Source organism: Aulonocara stuartgranti (assembly GCF_965226115.1).
Source record: "Aulonocara stuartgranti genome assembly, chromosome: 13".
NCBI lineage: Eukaryota > Metazoa > Chordata > Actinopteri > Cichliformes > Cichlidae > Aulonocara > Aulonocara stuartgranti.
In genome coordinates this window covers 18143119-18160486 of record NC_138949.1, presented here as the reverse complement: position 1 = coordinate 18160486, position 17368 = coordinate 18143119, and the positions used below count along the sequence as shown (strand labels likewise).

Here is a 17368-nt window from a genome sequence, read left to right as displayed (position 1 = left end):
GAGGCTGTTATAGCAACGTTTCTATGTCTTCCTTGAACTCTTCGCATTGAACCTCCACCTTCTGTCTGTTCATCCGGGCTTTCTTTCTTTTTCTTTTCACACCAGCGCACATTTTAGTCCAGGTGTTAATTCGGGTTGGAGGAGAGAGAGACCTCACTCTCGGTGAGAGTACAATAATAGAAATGTGTCTGAGACACCACATCTGAGTATGTGGGTGCACGCGGTGCGTGTGTTTGTGCGTCTGCATGTGTGCCTTATGTCAGCTCTGGTTAGCATCAGGGACACTGGATGTGAGAGTTAAGGACACCTTTACCTTGCAGGCTTAGCTTTGTCTCTCAGCTGTCCTATCTCTCTCTCGCTCCTTCTTCTTACTTTTTTGTCTCTCTGCCTTGCCTTCACTCTTAGCTTTTTTCTATATCTCTTTGCCTCCCTCCATCCTCTATCCCCCTCTGGGCTCCAGTCTCAGTGACTCTGTGTGTTGTGGGATGAAATATTTATCTGTATTGGCAGGCCCGCGCAACCGCCTCTCCTCCTTCCTCTTCCCTCCTCCCGCCTCGCCTCGCCTCCTCTCCTCTTCACTGACTCTCCCTGCTGTGATCATGTTAAAGGCTTGCTATGAACTGTCCCAGACCTCCCCCCTCCATCACCATTAGCATTAGACCTACACTGTTATCTTGCTCTGCCAATATCATCCGCCAATATTGAACTCTGTATTATTTACGGTATTGAACACACTAACGGTATTAGTTATACAATTTTTTATTTTTTATTTTTTAAATTAATGGAGCATATTTTAGAAACAGTGTCATCACACAGTTTTTCCAACAAATCAGGTTAGACTAAGACTCAAACCATTATCTGCACCACATGGAGCAGACTAAGCATTGCAGCTGAGCAGAAGAAGCTTGTGGACTATTTGACAACAGTAAGTTGCTAAATAAGCTCTAAAAATCTTATTGGAAAGCACTGTTAGCAAAGAATAACAGCTGATATTTCAATAATGGAATTTTAAGCTTTCTAGAAACTGATATGGAATTTTTATTAGTATCTTGGTTTCTTTACTAGCACATGCAGCACTGTCTAATGTGTATTTGCCATTTTGATTTTGTTGTATGTAAAGTAAAAAACAGCTTATCTATATTTATCAGGTGTTTTTTATTCATGATTGCAGCATGGGGCGACAGAGACTCTGTAAGGACAACTCTCCTCTTTTCTTCTCTTCTCTAGGAAACTTTTTTCTCTTACTCCATCTTTCCTTCTTGCCTACATTTCCCCTCCTTCCTCATTACCATATCTTCCCCACTGCCTCTCAGTTTTTGTGCCTCCTCTCATCTCCTTCGCTATTTGTCCCATTGTTCTGCTTTTCCACTTCCCCCTCACATACTCCCTTTTCCTTTTCCTTCCTTGGGCAGTGGTGTTGAGCTCTTGTTCTACTAAGATCTTGTTGTACCAGAAGGAGGAAGATAAACTGCAATAGGCTGATGTCCCATCCTTGTGTGTTTTGTGGTTTTTGTTTTTCCAGTTTTTGACTCAGGACAAAAAGCCTGAGCTGTTTCTCTGTGGCAGTCTGCAGCAGTCTAACCCGTCACAACAAGCACTAAAAAGTGAAGCAGTCGACAGAGATGGAACTGAAACACAAAGAAGCATCTACTCGAAAAAATCAAAGATGTTACACCAGGGATTTAGTGACAGTGCGGGGAATGTTTTAAACAATCTGAAGCATGTGTGGGTGACTGACATATGAATAATTGTCAGCTCATTACAGCTGCCACTCTACCAAACCACTTCAAACACTAAATAGCATCTCTGACTCACTGTTTTTCCTCCATCGTGCAGAAAGTCGTCACCTTTTCGCTTTCTTCGTTTTTGATTTCTAAATCTCTGCCATCGCTCATTACTGTGTTTCTCTCTGTTTTCCACACCTCACTGTCTCTACCTGTCGCACCTCGCGCATCTGTTGAGACCGATTTGGATGCGACCTAATTGTTGTGTGTGTTTTTTGTTCGCACATGCCGCACGTATGCCTGTTTGTCCGCTGCCTGACAGTGACGTCTGTATCGCAGATTTTGTTTTTTCTTTTTCATTTTTGTTTGGGTGGCTTCAATCTGCTCACTCACCTAACAATAGATTCCTAATTAGCTGTGTTTATCTTCCTCTCCTTCTGTTTTTCTTTTTTCTGCTCCTCCTCATTTCTCCCCACTGTTCTGTGTTGGGGCGCTGTGGGAAACATTGCTAAATATACTCGTGGAGCAGCTCAGGGAAACAGAGCTCTCATTTAGAGCTCGAGGATGCTCTGAAAGTGTAAATTAGAAGTAGTCACAGTGAAAATACAGCAGTAGAGGAGAATAAAAGGTCTGTCTTGCCCTTTGCGCAAGTGAAAAACTGCACAGATGGAGAGAGAGAACTGGGTGGAGAATAGGGCAGAAAAATGGATCATGTCTCCTCTTTCATCTGAGAGCACCTTGACGACCTACTTTCTCTGTTTGTTCTGTGACAAAAACTTTCACCTGTACACACAAGCACAAAAACCTTAAAGCATGGCATTTTACACTGACATTTCAATCACTCTGCAAAAAAAAAAAAGGGGGGGGAAAGCATTTTCTGCAGTTCCCATTGGACTGCACCATGTCAATCAGCACAGAAAAGACGTGCAACGCTTCCCCTGGGAGAAAGAAAGATGAAAGAGATGAAAGAAGAAAAGTTTATTCCGAATTGAATGCTGACAGTTTCACCTCGGGAAATGAAATTAATCTCTGCTCATCTTACATCAGTTTTCCCGCCTTGTCAAATAATCAATGTCACATCTCTGCATGAAAGGTTATGAACAAAGTGCTAGCTGTGGCACTCACAGTAGGTTACAATATAGCAGATGTGGGATGTGTGTGTCTTTGTGCACACAGCCTATTTATGTGTGTTTAGTGTCCAATATGAGGTGAAATCCACAGTGGGCTGAGTCATGTCTTATTTGGTTTTTAGAGAGACAGATGGAGACGCAGGTGTGAATACATCCACAGTATGTGTGTGTGTTTGTGTGTGTGTGTGTACCCATAAGCCTTTGACATATTATATTATGCGTGTTTGCAGTGTTATGCGTTACCTTTTTACAACTTTTGTTGTGAACTATGGTTCCATTGGTTGAGCGAGGCCGAGGTCACACAGTCCTAGAGACTAACTAATGACCCTCTTAAAACCACAGGCCACTAGGGGAAAATGTACTATCCTTGACTGGTTTGTGAGTCAAATTGACAGTCTCTAGGTAAAATTGATCACAAAGAAGTATTTGGAGCTGCACCCAAAACCTCCTTGTGGTTCCAGTTTGCTTTCTACTTTTCCGTTTCACTAGTGCACCAGTATTTGGCAAGTATTTGCAGACAAGCTGGAGTCTACTAATGCAAATCGGCAAGTAACAAAAGCAATCACAGGGAGGTTTTTTTTGCGTGTGCAGCAAGCTTAGTGAAACCGATTTTACTAAACAACAGTCAGCAATCTCTAGCAACCACTTGCCATTCCCTAGAGACCGGTGGTTGCCACGGAGTCGCTGCTCAGTCACCGTCGCTGCTCGGTCTTTCATCCTTCATTACAAACCAAATCATAGTTAGTTTTTCTTAATTTCACTTTCCTTTTCAAAATATTGTCATACAGCTATTTGTGACACGTGTGTAGAAAGTAGGCAATATTTATAAAAAAAATAAACAGGAGCTGGCCTTTATTTTTGTTCTAGTCTTTTGCCTATAAACTTCTTCAACCTTCTGACAGTTTAGATAACAGATCCTAAAGAGTGTATTTGAAATCTCATAGTTTTGGATTGATCTACTGATCTACATTTGATCTAAAAGAATGCTTCTTAAAATTTAAACGTATGCAATCATTGGGAAAAGAAAGACTGCATAGAAGGATAAAGGAAAAATGATCATGGCTCATGTGAAGGTAAACAGTGGGGGAACAAACCAGTCCATGGACCAAATAACGTAAGTCTGTCGAGAAGCATAGTTTAAACACCACCACTTGGTTGCTCAAGCTCTAGGGCTTGAAACTGTTAATCCAGGTCTGTTTTTATGTTTTAGTCTCGCTGGATTTATTTTCTGAAAACTTTAGAGACTTTCACCCTCTTCACCTCTCCCTCTCTCTCTCTCTGGAATTGCTAGATTTGTCAGTTAGTTTTAAAACCTTTATTTTTCCACCAGCTGTGTCCTCACAGTGTGCACGGTATGTGATTTTAGTGTGTGAGTGTATATTTTATGCCACATGGGACGAGCCAGATAATTGGGACACACAATGTAATATTGTAAATCTTCCTTTACACAATAGTCAATTACACACACACACACACACACACACACACACACACACACGCACACACACACAAATTAATCATTACCAAAATAGCAGTTATACTTAATGTTTGAAGCCCAACAATTCAATGTAGGGTACAAATGCCATCTCAGCATTTGCCACAGTTACAGAATGGGGCTCTAGAAACAGGGACACAATGGCTTTCCGACTGCACATGCACACGGACAGACACACAAACATTGGTAATGCACTGACCTCCTTTGCTATGGCCTGCAATAGTCAGATACAGAGCTGCTTGGCGCTGTTTGCCTTCACTAAATGTGACCAGAAGCAGGCATAACCTCTCTTGGGAGAATTATAGCCCACAACTGCATACAAGAGATCAAATATTCCCATGAGCGCTTGGACACAATGGTTAAGGATGAAAGTGGACGAGCCTTGCAAAGGATTAGACTAAAGCTAATCAAAAACTTAGGTTTTTGTCATACACATGTGATAAAGGACATTCAAAATAAATGCCTTTATTCATACTAGAGTTTCCATTTAACTGCAATGCAGAAAATTATTTCGATTTATTTAGTTCATCAGTAAATATTTAATACATTTTGACATACATGTAAAAAGTTTGGAGTGATAATATACATTTTAGGTTTATATTTTATATATTTGCACAGAGGTAGACACACACACACACACACACACACACACACACACACACACACACACACACACACACACACACACACACACAGACACATGCAAACAGTGAGTGGAAGCATACTGGATTATCTGGCCTCAGTCTTTTGGAAGGTGGTCCTCCATCTTCAGGATGAAGCATGTAGAACAGACGTACCTTGTTGGCATGTTTCTTGCTCTGGCAGAGAGAGAAAGAGAGAAACAGAGGGTCAACTAGGAAGTGAGTTTTTTTTTTTAATCAACTGTGCCAAGTGGAAAAAAATCAATGACTGTCACTCTATCTTAGCAACTCCCTGCAAGCTTTTAGCTTTCTTGCAGCTGATGATGCTAGTAAACATTTTGCTCCTGGCCAGGTGACTAATGGACTGGGCCTGCCTTAGCTTTGTGGATCCCTGACTAAGATGTGGAGAAGTGTGTTAGTGGTAGAGGACTGAAGACTCTTTGCTTGATCTGCACACATTGAACGCTGTAAAGTGCTAAATGTTGGAAGTGAGGAAAGACTTTTATATCGGAGAGGAGAAATCATATGCTAATATTTAGCGATAGGTACAACTCCACCGTGTGGCAACATGAAATGACAAGCTTTATACTTTGATATACTCCTTTTGACAGGCTATCCATATCCACCTCAATTGCAACCCAGTATCGTGTGTACTAGACAAGCCAGTCCACTGTGGCCATTTCATGCTTTGCCTCTTGAAAACATAAAATTGACACATGCAGAAGTTGCATGACCAGCAGAGGGCGATAGTGAGGGAAAATACGTATGAAGTACATTCCAGGGTCCTTAATCACCAGACACGGTTAAGCTAGACAGCTAATATATATTTACATGTAAATGTGTTAATAATGTCTGTTTAAATGCTTTTCCGTGATTATTTTCATCTTGGCTTGAAATAAAATCTCTCTCTCTGCTGTTACCACATCTTACTGCAACTTCTGCATGTGTGTACATTTCATGTTTTGGAGAGGCAAAGCATGAAATGGACACTGTAGGCCGACATGTCCATTACACGATTTGCATGACAAATGTGTTCAGAAGAACTTTCAGACCCTAATGATGGATATAAAAAAAGAAAAGAAAAGTGGGTCACAGTGGGTGGGAAAATTCATGAAACCTGGTAACCTCAGATGTAATTAAAAACTTCTTGGCGATACTAAGCTTTTCTGTTTTGTGGACATGGTTAATGTCAAGCATAAGCACAAGGAAATTAACCGTGTCTAGAGACCTGGTCTGGAGATATCTAAATGTTGATACTGAGTCACTGTCATAGTCTCTCAGGGCAAAGGTAAATCAATCTTGTGCAACAGATACCATGTAGTAAGGATTTGCATTGTTTATTCAACACATGATATACAGCAACATGATCCTACATGATTCAACATCCTAAAAACTCTAAGTGGTGCAAATTTTATTTATATGTCATCCACCTGACCTATGGAGTTAGGGTTGTGGCCATGTTGACCAACAGACCAACCAGGGGCATTACTAAGTGGGTGGTGGGTACTGGCCACCCCCCAAAATTTGTTGAAGAAGCAGCAGCTAAGCGCGGGATGCACAAAAAGGAGTGAAGAGGCTGAAGCTAACGCCACAAAACGGCAAAACATTTTCCATTTATCTATGTAGTGCAGCGAGCAGTGTCAGGGTAATAACGTAGTAACGAAGCGCTGTGAGGAGTTAGTTTCTAGACGTTTTTTGACATCCCGTGTTCGCACTTGCTGTGCGGTCGGTTGCAATGTTAGATCGCACGACTGGTAAGGGAATAAGCTTGAAAATGCTTTATCTTTTCATTCTTTCCCCACCTGGAAGCAACATGAGGCAGCTCTTGTATCAGATGTTACCAAAAGAAGGCGTCTAGTCTGGATAGCAGCTGTGAGACGAGCTGATATCCAGTTCTCTTCCATCTCCAAATATCTGTTGGTGCTCCAGACGTTTTCATTCAGGTAAGTTCTAAACAAGTTTATATCACTCTTTATAGCCTATTAGTTTTATTTTCGATGCACTCTGAGGTCATAGCAAATTAGAACAAGCATCCTAATGAGTGATTTTGCAGAACTACGTTCTATTTATAGAGTTGCTAATTATTTGGCATTATTGCAGGCAAACCAGCCTATGAAATGGATGAAACACATCGTGACTGGGTTCCAGCGCTACACAAGGGGCACTCCGAAATCCCTGCTTCAAACATACCATCTTGAAATGCCTATGTCCATCTGTATTGTCTATAAACCCAACATGCACCATGGTGCAAGGACATGATCACTGCTGCTTGCAGCGTTCATTTTTCTTGTATTTCCTTCTGTTCTGCTCTAAACAAGGCGCACTCCAAAACAATTCAATTTGCTCTTCTTACTTTATTGTGTTAACCTGAATATAAAATACTGTAGGAGGCAATCATTCTCTCCTAAAACACTATTCATCGAAGGTTCTTTTACTTTTTTATTTCATTTACTTGTATTTTTTTCAATAAGCAGTGAATTAGTTTACACAAATCCAACTGTGCTAACACAAGGACAGTAATCAATCAAGCTACGTACTGCACTCCTGCTGTCAAAGCTTCACTAGCATAAACACGAATAAACACAACAAGAGCAAAGAAACTGTAAACGGGTATTTAACAACCCTAGAAAAACAATTTATTACATGATACGTACGACATTTTAGCCAATGTTCAGCCACGAGGAGGTTATAATTCAAAATATGCTTGTCATGTAACCATTTCAAATGACAGTAAAAGCCATTTCAGTTGAAAGAAACCTTTCATTTCAAGGCTTTTGCTGTGGAAATTTGCAGGAATATGCAGCACACACGCTCCCCATCATTATCTGAGACTCACCTCTTAATTGACTGTAGATTTTACTGCTGCGCTTGACTATTTTGTTCTGGTTACTAATATGTTATTCTCGCTACACCTAAGCTTGTGTTTCTTTGTCTGCATTTATTACTGTACTTAAGGGTATAACCAATATAAGCTATAATAAGCCAGAGTGGTGTTTACATGAAAGGACAGCGAGCCGTCCTTGAAGCTGCTAACTGTCACTTTAATGCGGGACAATGAAAATCCCCCGAAACACTGCAGGGTAAAGATTACAGAGTGTGTATGTGTTTTGACAATGCTATCTTGGTTGACACTGCTATCTTCCTCCATACACATAATTTTACTGCCATACTCTGGCTTTCATTCCTTCCTACTATATAACGTATATCATTATCTATAAATTCTAGGGCTGCCATTATTTTTTCAGTGTTGGCACGATCAGAAAGATTACACCTTTCCTACTCCATATGCAGCAAACACAGATTGTTCAACCAAGTGCAGGCACACAAGTAAAGACGGTGATAATGAAATGCGTCAAGAACAAAAAATGGGGAATTTTTGGATTAATGAGAGATTAATGTGATTAGATCAAAGCAAAAAATATTTGTCAAATGCTTTTATCTGCCAAACCTTTCTATATGACATCATATCCATATGATATGAAAGTAAATGACAAGGCATTGTAGTTGATGCTCCAGTGCTTTGATTGGATTCTTGGCCCTGAGGAAAAGAACCCGACCACGAACTCACGTCTCTTCACTTGTCAGACTACTGTTGATGAATTTTGTCAGTGCCTGTGTGTGTGTCTTGTGTTCATAGGTGTATAAATGGTCATGTAGTTGATGGCTTTGGGATATGGGCTAAAAGCAGGACCTCATGTCACCATGGTTACCCTGCACTGACCCTCCGTGCTCGCCCTTCTCTAATGGACTATCCATGTCTCTCTGTGTTGTCTTCCCCTGTTTCTCTGAGTGTAAAATCAAGTTGGAGGAGATAGACAGGGCTGGAGATAGCTACATAAAAATGTCTCCCACAAAGGCATTTAGAGCTGTGTTATGGCCAGGAGTGACATGGGCAGAAATCAGCCCCAAGGTTGAAACCACTAAAGTAAACATAGTTGCAGAGAAGCACTGTGCCACCAGAACACTTAAAAACCTTCCTACCACTCTGGAAAAACTAATTGGAATGGTTTATGGAAGATGATAAGCCCCAGATGTTGATCCAGCTTCCAAACTCCACAGATCCTAATCTGGGCTGAGAACACTTGTGATGTGCCTGAACAAGCCTAATCGATGGAGGCCCATTCTGCAACTAACTGTGCCAGTGCCAGACAGCAAAGGACATTCCCAGGTCTTATATTCATGTCCTGATATGTCAGAGATGCTTTGGCCATTCCATGGTAGAACTTGCAATGTTAGGCATGGCACAGTTATATATGTGTAGTGATGGGAATTACGGCGTTACAAGTAGCGGTGTTACTAGCGGCGTTACTTTTTTCAGTAACGAGTAATCTAACTAATTATGATTCCTAGCGTTACAACGCCGTTACCGTTACTAACAAGAAAATGCGGTCGCGTTACTTTTTTTCAACAAACAGAAGGTTGAAGCTGTCTTCAGCTTACCGCATCTTATATCAGTTGCACGGAAGTAGCTGTCTACGTAAGTAATCTGGGCGCTACAGCTTTAAGCAGCTGTGCGTGCTCCCGCGGTAGATAATCACGATCACTTTTTGGCACAACACCTGGAGCTCAGGGGGCAAAACAATCGCATGAGTGCTGCTGTTTGACTGAGGAAGATTAAAGTAGTCGCGGTAAGCCAATCACATGACCACTTCAAGATGACAAGGCAACAAGGTGATATATACCAGTTTTTTAAATTGTGTTGATAGGCCACGTGGTGTAGATGATAAACAATATAAATGCGGCGTTTTTTCCTCAACAGTTTCGTCTCGTCTAACATCTAAGGACAGCGCTAGCAAGCGCTCTCTCCTTATGAGCAAAAAATAAAAAAACAAAACAAAAAAACTTAGTTTCTCATGTTGGTGGAAAAATGCACCATGTCGACCAATCAAAAATGATATGGCAACATGACATTTGGTTGTTTAGGAAGAGGGGGAAGTTTTATGAGTGATGGCGAGAGAGAGGGAGAGAGAAAGAGAGAGAGAGTGAGTACGTACACATTGAATGCAGAACACCTGATTGTTAAATAAATAGTTTGAAATGGTTATAAAAAAAGAGGGTAAAAGGTAAATAGCTGCAAATAACTTTGTTGTTTGCAAAACTTGTGCATATGATTTTAAAATTGTAAAATTTATATTTGCATTTAAAGTTATGATTCAATAAACATGTTTGTGATTGTTAAAAAACTATAACTTTTACTACTCGGATTTTATGTTTTTTGTCTGATTTCAGATCAATTGTGTTAAGGCAGTATGTCAAAATGAAAACATAACTGTAAATTCAGAAACGTGAGGTTGTGCTGAAAAGAATGATACCAAACAAGGCAAAGTAAATAGTTTTTAGAGGTAAAATGTGGAGGGAAAATCAAAAATGGTTAAAAATGGCCAATTATACCCTGGAGCCAGGAGGGTTAAACATTTTTTTTTTTAAAGTAAAGTAATAGTTACTTTTCAAGTAATTAATTACTTTTAGAATCTTGTAACTCAGTTACTAACTCAGTTACTTTTTTGAAGAAGTAACTAGTAACTATAATTAATTACTTTTTCTTTTCCAACAACATACAAAGGTAGTTTCCAATAATATGCTGTTGTAATAGAAACCCTTTTCCCCCCACCCTCACCTCCCACTCTGCTCTCTTCCGAACAAAGAAAAAAAAGAACAAGCTCACATGAAATATATATACAACTGTACCATATGTGGCATTTATACATAATTCAAGAAAAAAAAAAAAAAAAGAAATAAGAAAATATAATCAATAGGAATAAACAATAAAAAATAGCATGCACATGCTAAACAATTTCCTCCTACTCCACTCTCCTACATAAGTTGTTCTATATTTACTACTTTTAAATTTTTTTTAAATGGCTTCCAAATTTGATGGAATCTGAAAAGGCAATTACAAAATTAGAAAATTCAAATGGTAATACTATAGTAGACCCATTAGAGATAAATAATGCATTTAAAAGATTTTATGAAACGCTATATAACTCTGAACTCAATAATGTAACTAGAATGCAATCTTTATTTCTAGATAAACTTGAAATACCAAAAATTTCAGAAAAAGACAAAGTAAATGTTGATAGGCAAATTAGTATACATGAAATTATAGATGCAATAAACTCCTTAAATGCTGGCAAAACAGCTGGTCCAGATGGATTGCCAATTGACCTTTACAAATATTTTAAAGATAAATTAGCACAGCCCCTCTTAGATATGTATATAGAATGTTTTAATAATGGCAATCTTACTGACTCATTAAGGAAGTCCCTGATAATACTGCTTCCTAAACCTGGAAAACTAAATAATAAGTGTGAAAATATGCGTCCTATAAGCTTAATCAATACAGACACTAAAATTATTTGTAAAATTTTTGCTAAAAGATTAGAAAGTATTCTTCCAGTTATTATAGGGGATGATCAAAATGGATTTGTTAAACATAGACAGGGTTTTCATAATGTAAGACGAGTTTTAAACATTCTTCATAATCAAAGTGAGCAGGACGATACAGCCATTCTTTCGCTTGACGCGGAGAAGGCTTTTGATAGAATTGAGCGGTCATATCTTTTTGATGTCATTGTTAGATTTGGGTTTGGAAAGGTATTTCTGCATTGGATCAAGCTATTACATTGTCACTCTGTGGCTCAGGTTAAGACAAATGAGATAATCTCTGAACAATTTGATATTAAAAGAGGGTGCCCGCAGGGTTCACCCTTATCTCCACTTTTATTCCTTTTAGCTATTGAACCTCTGGCAATAGCTGTTAGAAACAGTGGACAGATACAAGGTGTTAGGATTGGTAGAAAGGAACATAGAATTGCTTTATTTGCTGATGATATCATAATATTTTTAAAGCAATTAAAAAATTCTGTGCCCACTGTAAAGGATTTATTAGATCAGTTTGGGGTTTTCTCAGGGTATAAAGTTAATGTAACAAAATCATCATTAATGTTACTTAATCAAGGGTACAATCAAAACGTAAATCAGAATGTATCTGGCTTTACTGTTAACTCTGAATTCATCTATCTAGGTATTAAAATAGTTCCTTCATTAAAAGATGTGGTGGTACTTAACTATAATATAATACTACAGAAAATTTCCAAAGATTTGGAGCGTTGGATAAGTCTACCACTATCTATTATTGGAAGGATAAGTGTTCTTAAAATGAATGTATTACCTAGACTGTTGTATATGTTTCAAAATGTCCCACTGGCTCCTCCTGCTGGATTGTTTACTAAATTAACATCACTAATCAGAGAGTTTATCTGGAACAAGAAGCAGCCTCGTATTCGTTTGTCTTTGTTGTACCTTCCCTTTGATACAGGGGGGTTGAAATGCCCCAACTTTTACTGGTACTATTTGGCTATTCAATTAAGGACAATAAGATTTTATTTTTCATCCCAAAATACCCCGTCATGGGTGGGGATGGAAGCAAATGCTCTTAAAATGCCATTAAATTTGTACTTATATTCTGCGAAATCCAAACAGTTAAAGAAAGAAACAAATAATCCTATAGTTCAAAACATGATTGAAGTCTGGTTTACAATAAAAGAAATGATGAATATTAAGAACAATCTCTCTCAGTTTAGCCCCATCTGGGGAAATGCCTTATTTGTACCAGGAAAGTTGGATGCAGGGTTTCAGGATTGGGCAGTAAAAGGTGTTAAGAAAGTGGGTGATCTGTTTTGTGATGGAGTAATGGTCTCATTTGAGGATTTAGTCTCAAAATTTCAAATCCCCCAAAAACACTTTTTTAAGTATTTACAAATTAGAAGCTTTATTTCATCTATGCAAAATAAATCCCTTAATTTTCCCCAGTTAAGTAAGCTAGAGGAGTTTATGGTGAAAAAAGGTGGTAATAAAGGCTTAATTTCAACATTTTATAATTGGATTGTTTCTGCCTCTTCAGAAACATCAGTTTCTAAGTTGGAAGCTTGGAGAAAGGACCTAAATATTAATATTTCTGAGGAGACATGGAAGTTAATTTGCTTAAAAGCACAAAAACAATCGATTAACAGTAACTTAAAATTACTACAATACAATTGGATCATGCAAACATATGTAACACCGGTGAAACTGAATAAATATAATAATAGAATACCAGATACATGTTTTAAATGTGGAGAAGCCCGTGGAACATTTTTTCATTGTATATGGGAATGTAGAATTGTTTGTGCCTTTTGGCAGGAGGTGATGAACAAAATAAACCAAATTTTAAATAAAAAGATCACTTTGGATGTAGAAATGATGCTACTACAAGTGTATCCTAAAAATATTAAATTAACAACCTATCAAATTAAGTTTATGGATTATTGTACATTACAGGCAAAACGTATGATTGCAATAAATTGGAAAACATCAGTTCCTCCTGCTATTGGCGCTTGGATAAACTCCTTGACACAGTGTATGGAAATGGAAAGGATTATGTACTTTCTGAAAAATAAGTTAATATATTTTGATGAAATTTGGAAGCCAATTAATTACTTTTTCAAAGTAAATTGCCCAACACTGTATATGTGTAAGCAAAAGAATCTTGAATCTGTGAATCTTTGAAAAGTGTTTTGAATCACATGTAGGACATCTCAAAATGGAAAGCAGTATTGATTGGCTCACAATTAGAGAAGTGTCTCATCAAACAGTGAATAAAGCCATCACACATACACTGTCTTATGCTACGGAAGAATAAAAATGTGCCAAGATAATGCTAGAGTTGTCTCTATTCAAATCCAATAAAAAGGACATACTTGTCAGTGTCAGTGGCAGCTGATGGAAATTTCCCCTCTGCCACACACAAAGCGGAGGGGAAAAGGCTATGAAAAAGAATGAACCCAAGAAAAAGACCATGATGGCTGGTGCTGGTGATGGAGGAGCATGTGGTCAAAAAAAAGTAGTCAGACATGCAAAAGACACTGCAATGTGAAAAAAAGTGGAAGGGGAACTGAGAAAAAGAGTAGGGCTGGGTATCGTCACTGATTTCTAGAATCGATTCAATTCCGATTCACAAGGTCCCGAATCGATTCGATCCACGATTCGATTTAATTCGATTTAATTCGATTCGATTCAATTTAAATCTGGGATATTTTGACAGTCAGAAATATTATAATTCAGATCAGTACATTTACATATTTTTGTATCAATAAAAAGGAAGCTGACACACGCAAGACTTTATCAAAGGTGTGAGCGTCACAGCAGATACCTTTGTGTCAAAGTAGCTGAAGATAAAACACAGAAAAACATGAAGGTGATTTTCCTGGCCTGGGATTTTATAAAAATATTCTGCAGTACATCAAAAACGAAAGAAAACCATTAATCAACATATGAACATTACCTCTGAAGTTACAGCGGTTTTATTAGAGACATGGTTAAGCGTTTTGCATTTTGAATAATTTTAAAAAGTTTAAATTTGTTCAGTATTGAACAGCAGAAATGAGGTTTTCTTTTCGGAAGAATGTAAAAGGGAAAAAAAACAGCGGCTGACAGCGCTGCAAACAACAGTAGACTTGTGCGTAACAAGCAAGCGAATAATGAAGAAAGGGAAACTGTTCTTGAAGTACAGAGATAGAGTGAGAGAGAGGGAGGGAGAGAGAGAGAGAGAGAGAGCTGTGCATCGCGGTGGAAGCAAAACAGTAAAAGTCAGAGTGAATACATGACGATGTTTATGTGAAGCGTTTGGATCTTCTTCTGCTGCTGGTTCGGTCAATATTGTTTGGAGAGAGATCAAACTAACAGCTTTAGAATCGGCGCATAAAGGGCGTGAACACAAAGCTTGGACCCGCCGACACATCAGAATCAGCAAGCTGTCGGCTTTCAGCCCCGACCGTGTCCTTGCCGTCGGGTGAGAAAGGCGACATCTCACTGATTCTGATCCGCGGGTTGCGCTGTGTATTTAAGTCTATGTGCAGAATCCGTGTACCTGCTCTCATTTACTGTCTTAACTGTTTGGTGGTTCTTGAAATTTTGTGAGATGTCACCAGAGATTCTGGCATTTCGGGCAAAATAAATTTATATTAAAAAAATCGATTCAGGATTTTAATGAATCGATTTTACGTTATCCAAGCCGGAATCGATTTTAATCGATGAATCGATTATAAAAACCCACCCCTAAAAAAGAGGCTTACTTAAAGGGACTTAATGAAGTGCTTAAATATATCTTTCTTATAACCTTTACAATCAAATGCTTAAGTGTGTGACAAATGAAACTGAAGATAAAAGAAGAGCTAGTGCAATGGCCCTCAATGCCCTAACACACAAAGCTAAAAGTTAAAACCTTTCATACAAGGTGCTAAAACCTAAAGCACTCAAACACTGGCAACTTAAGTAAAGGAAGGTCAATACTGATTGATGTGCCAGATTCTTACCAAGTGAAACTGACATTACTAGTCTGAGACCAGACCTGGTCATCTGGTCATGTGTTAATCGCTATGTTTATGTTGTTGAACTGACAGGCCCTGGGAAGATAAAGTAGAAGTACCTGTACAAGAGTGGAGGGCACTTTGATATTTTGGCATTGCAGCAGAGGGTGAAGACTGAGAACAGACGTGTTACGTGTGTCACGATAGAGTTGCTATAAATTAAAGGAAGGGCTGAAGGAAATGAGCATCTCAGGATAGACGCTCAAGAAGGTGAGGAATTCACTTATTGATGCAGCAGACAGAACCACTGACTGTGACTGAAACAAAGGGGCACATGCTGGGCTTATAGTTGACAGACAGGTCACACACCTGGGTTTGTTCAGCCTTTGGTTTTAACCTTCGATAAAGCACTGGAACATAATGCATTTGATGGTCCTATTGACCAACAGCAACACCCCTAATTGGCTAAAGACAGCCTGATATTGACCTGGATTTTGTTTATTAGTTAAGTCCATTTTCATTAGTCAAAGCTGAAGCAACTACCTGAAGTTCAACAATTTAATACATATAAATTATCTCATCTCAAAAGAGGATGCATGAATTATTTAAGTGAGACATTTAGGGATGTTTGAAGAACAACTGTGGGACTTCTGACATTTTTTTTCCCTTTGGTCGGAAATGAGAAATTATTTTTGTTTTTGAAATGTGCTCCTAGTAAATTTGCCCATCTTTGCCCTCAATCTGATTAGAATATAACATTCAAAATATTCCTGCTTGCAAATGATTTGTTTCCTTGTCTCCTTGATCTGCTAACCTCTACAGAGACCTTTTGGAACTGATGAAATGCAATGACTCAGCTTGCCTATTCATCTGCTCTACTCAAGGCTGTGTGTTTTTGTCAGGCTCGGGAGGGACAGAAATAGATTACTGACAAGTGAATGACGTACTGTAGGTGCACATCTATGCAGAAACCTACCGTACACACCATCATTGCCCTTGCTTTAGTCTGCCTAGATAAGGGCCTCACCCTCATTAGTCTGCTTGTTAATCCCAATTGTATCTTGTAATTAAGTACAACTTTAATGCAGTACACTCACGCAAGCACACATTCACATGCACAAACACACACATTTAGATTCTAGTTAAATAATGCAAGGGCTGAATGGCCATCCAATAAATTACTCTGAGAGAGTCTGCTGAAAGCTATACTACATTAAAATAAAAACTGTGTGTGCACATTTGTTGTTGTGCAAGTAACTAGCATTACAGTGCTGCATTAATACTATGTTTAATGGATGAGCACTATTTTGAACGCCACAAGCAGAAATTGGTACAAATAAGGCATTTGCAAAATGTACCACGCAGGAATCTGCCTGAAAATGAAGTAAACGTTGCAACATTTTGGCTTGCTTTATGCATAAGAACCTTTGTGTCTTCTTCAGTTGTTGAACACATGTTTATTCTGGAATAATATGAGAAAATACCTCAGAAACTGAGCAGAGGAGATGGACTCACCTCATAGTGAGCGGTGCGCTGGGACTCGGAGATGAGCTGGGCATTGCAGATGTTACAATAGCTCTCTGTGAACAAGCCTCCATCCACAACGCCCGCAGACTTCATCTTCATCTGAGACTACAAAAACACACACACACATACACACCCAAACATATGCAAATATGAATATGATTAAAATGCAGGACGGAATAAAATGTCAGTGAACCTTACTGTGTGTGTTTGAGATGCATGAGCATGCAAATATCTCAATTTAGAAATCGTTTTTCCTTCAGAATGACAGATTCATTATGACAGTGCAGCCTAAAATATGTTGATCCTCTCTGTCAGAACATCTTCTCATGGATTTTGGCTCTAGACTTGGAAACAATGGCCTGAGGCTCTTGCGCGAGTTTTCTGCATTTTACTTAGTAATAAACTTTTTAAAAAATATTCAGTAAGCTCTAACATGATGTTGAGAGCAAAAGCTTACTTAGATATGGTTTTATTGATGACAGACACAGCAGAAAAAACAGAATTG

At 38.7% G+C, this 17368-nt stretch overlaps 1 protein-coding gene across 2 annotated transcripts in view; it reads right to left on the bottom strand.

Moving 5' to 3' along the window:
- Positions 1-17368, bottom strand: part of LOC309720405 (zinc finger matrin-type protein 4) — a 73726-nt gene that overhangs the window by 39014 nt on the left and 17344 nt on the right. For both annotated transcript variants that reach the window (XM_082557314.1, XM_082557315.1), the window contains exons 2-3: positions 16852-16968; positions 5075-5167 (exon numbers count right to left, since the gene is read on the bottom strand). In XM_082557314.1, the coding sequence (XP_082413440.1) occupies positions 5075-5167; positions 16852-16962 (204 nt within the window). In that variant the 5' untranslated portion in view covers positions 16963-16968. The remainder of the gene's footprint in view (positions 1-5074; positions 5168-16851; positions 16969-17368) is intronic.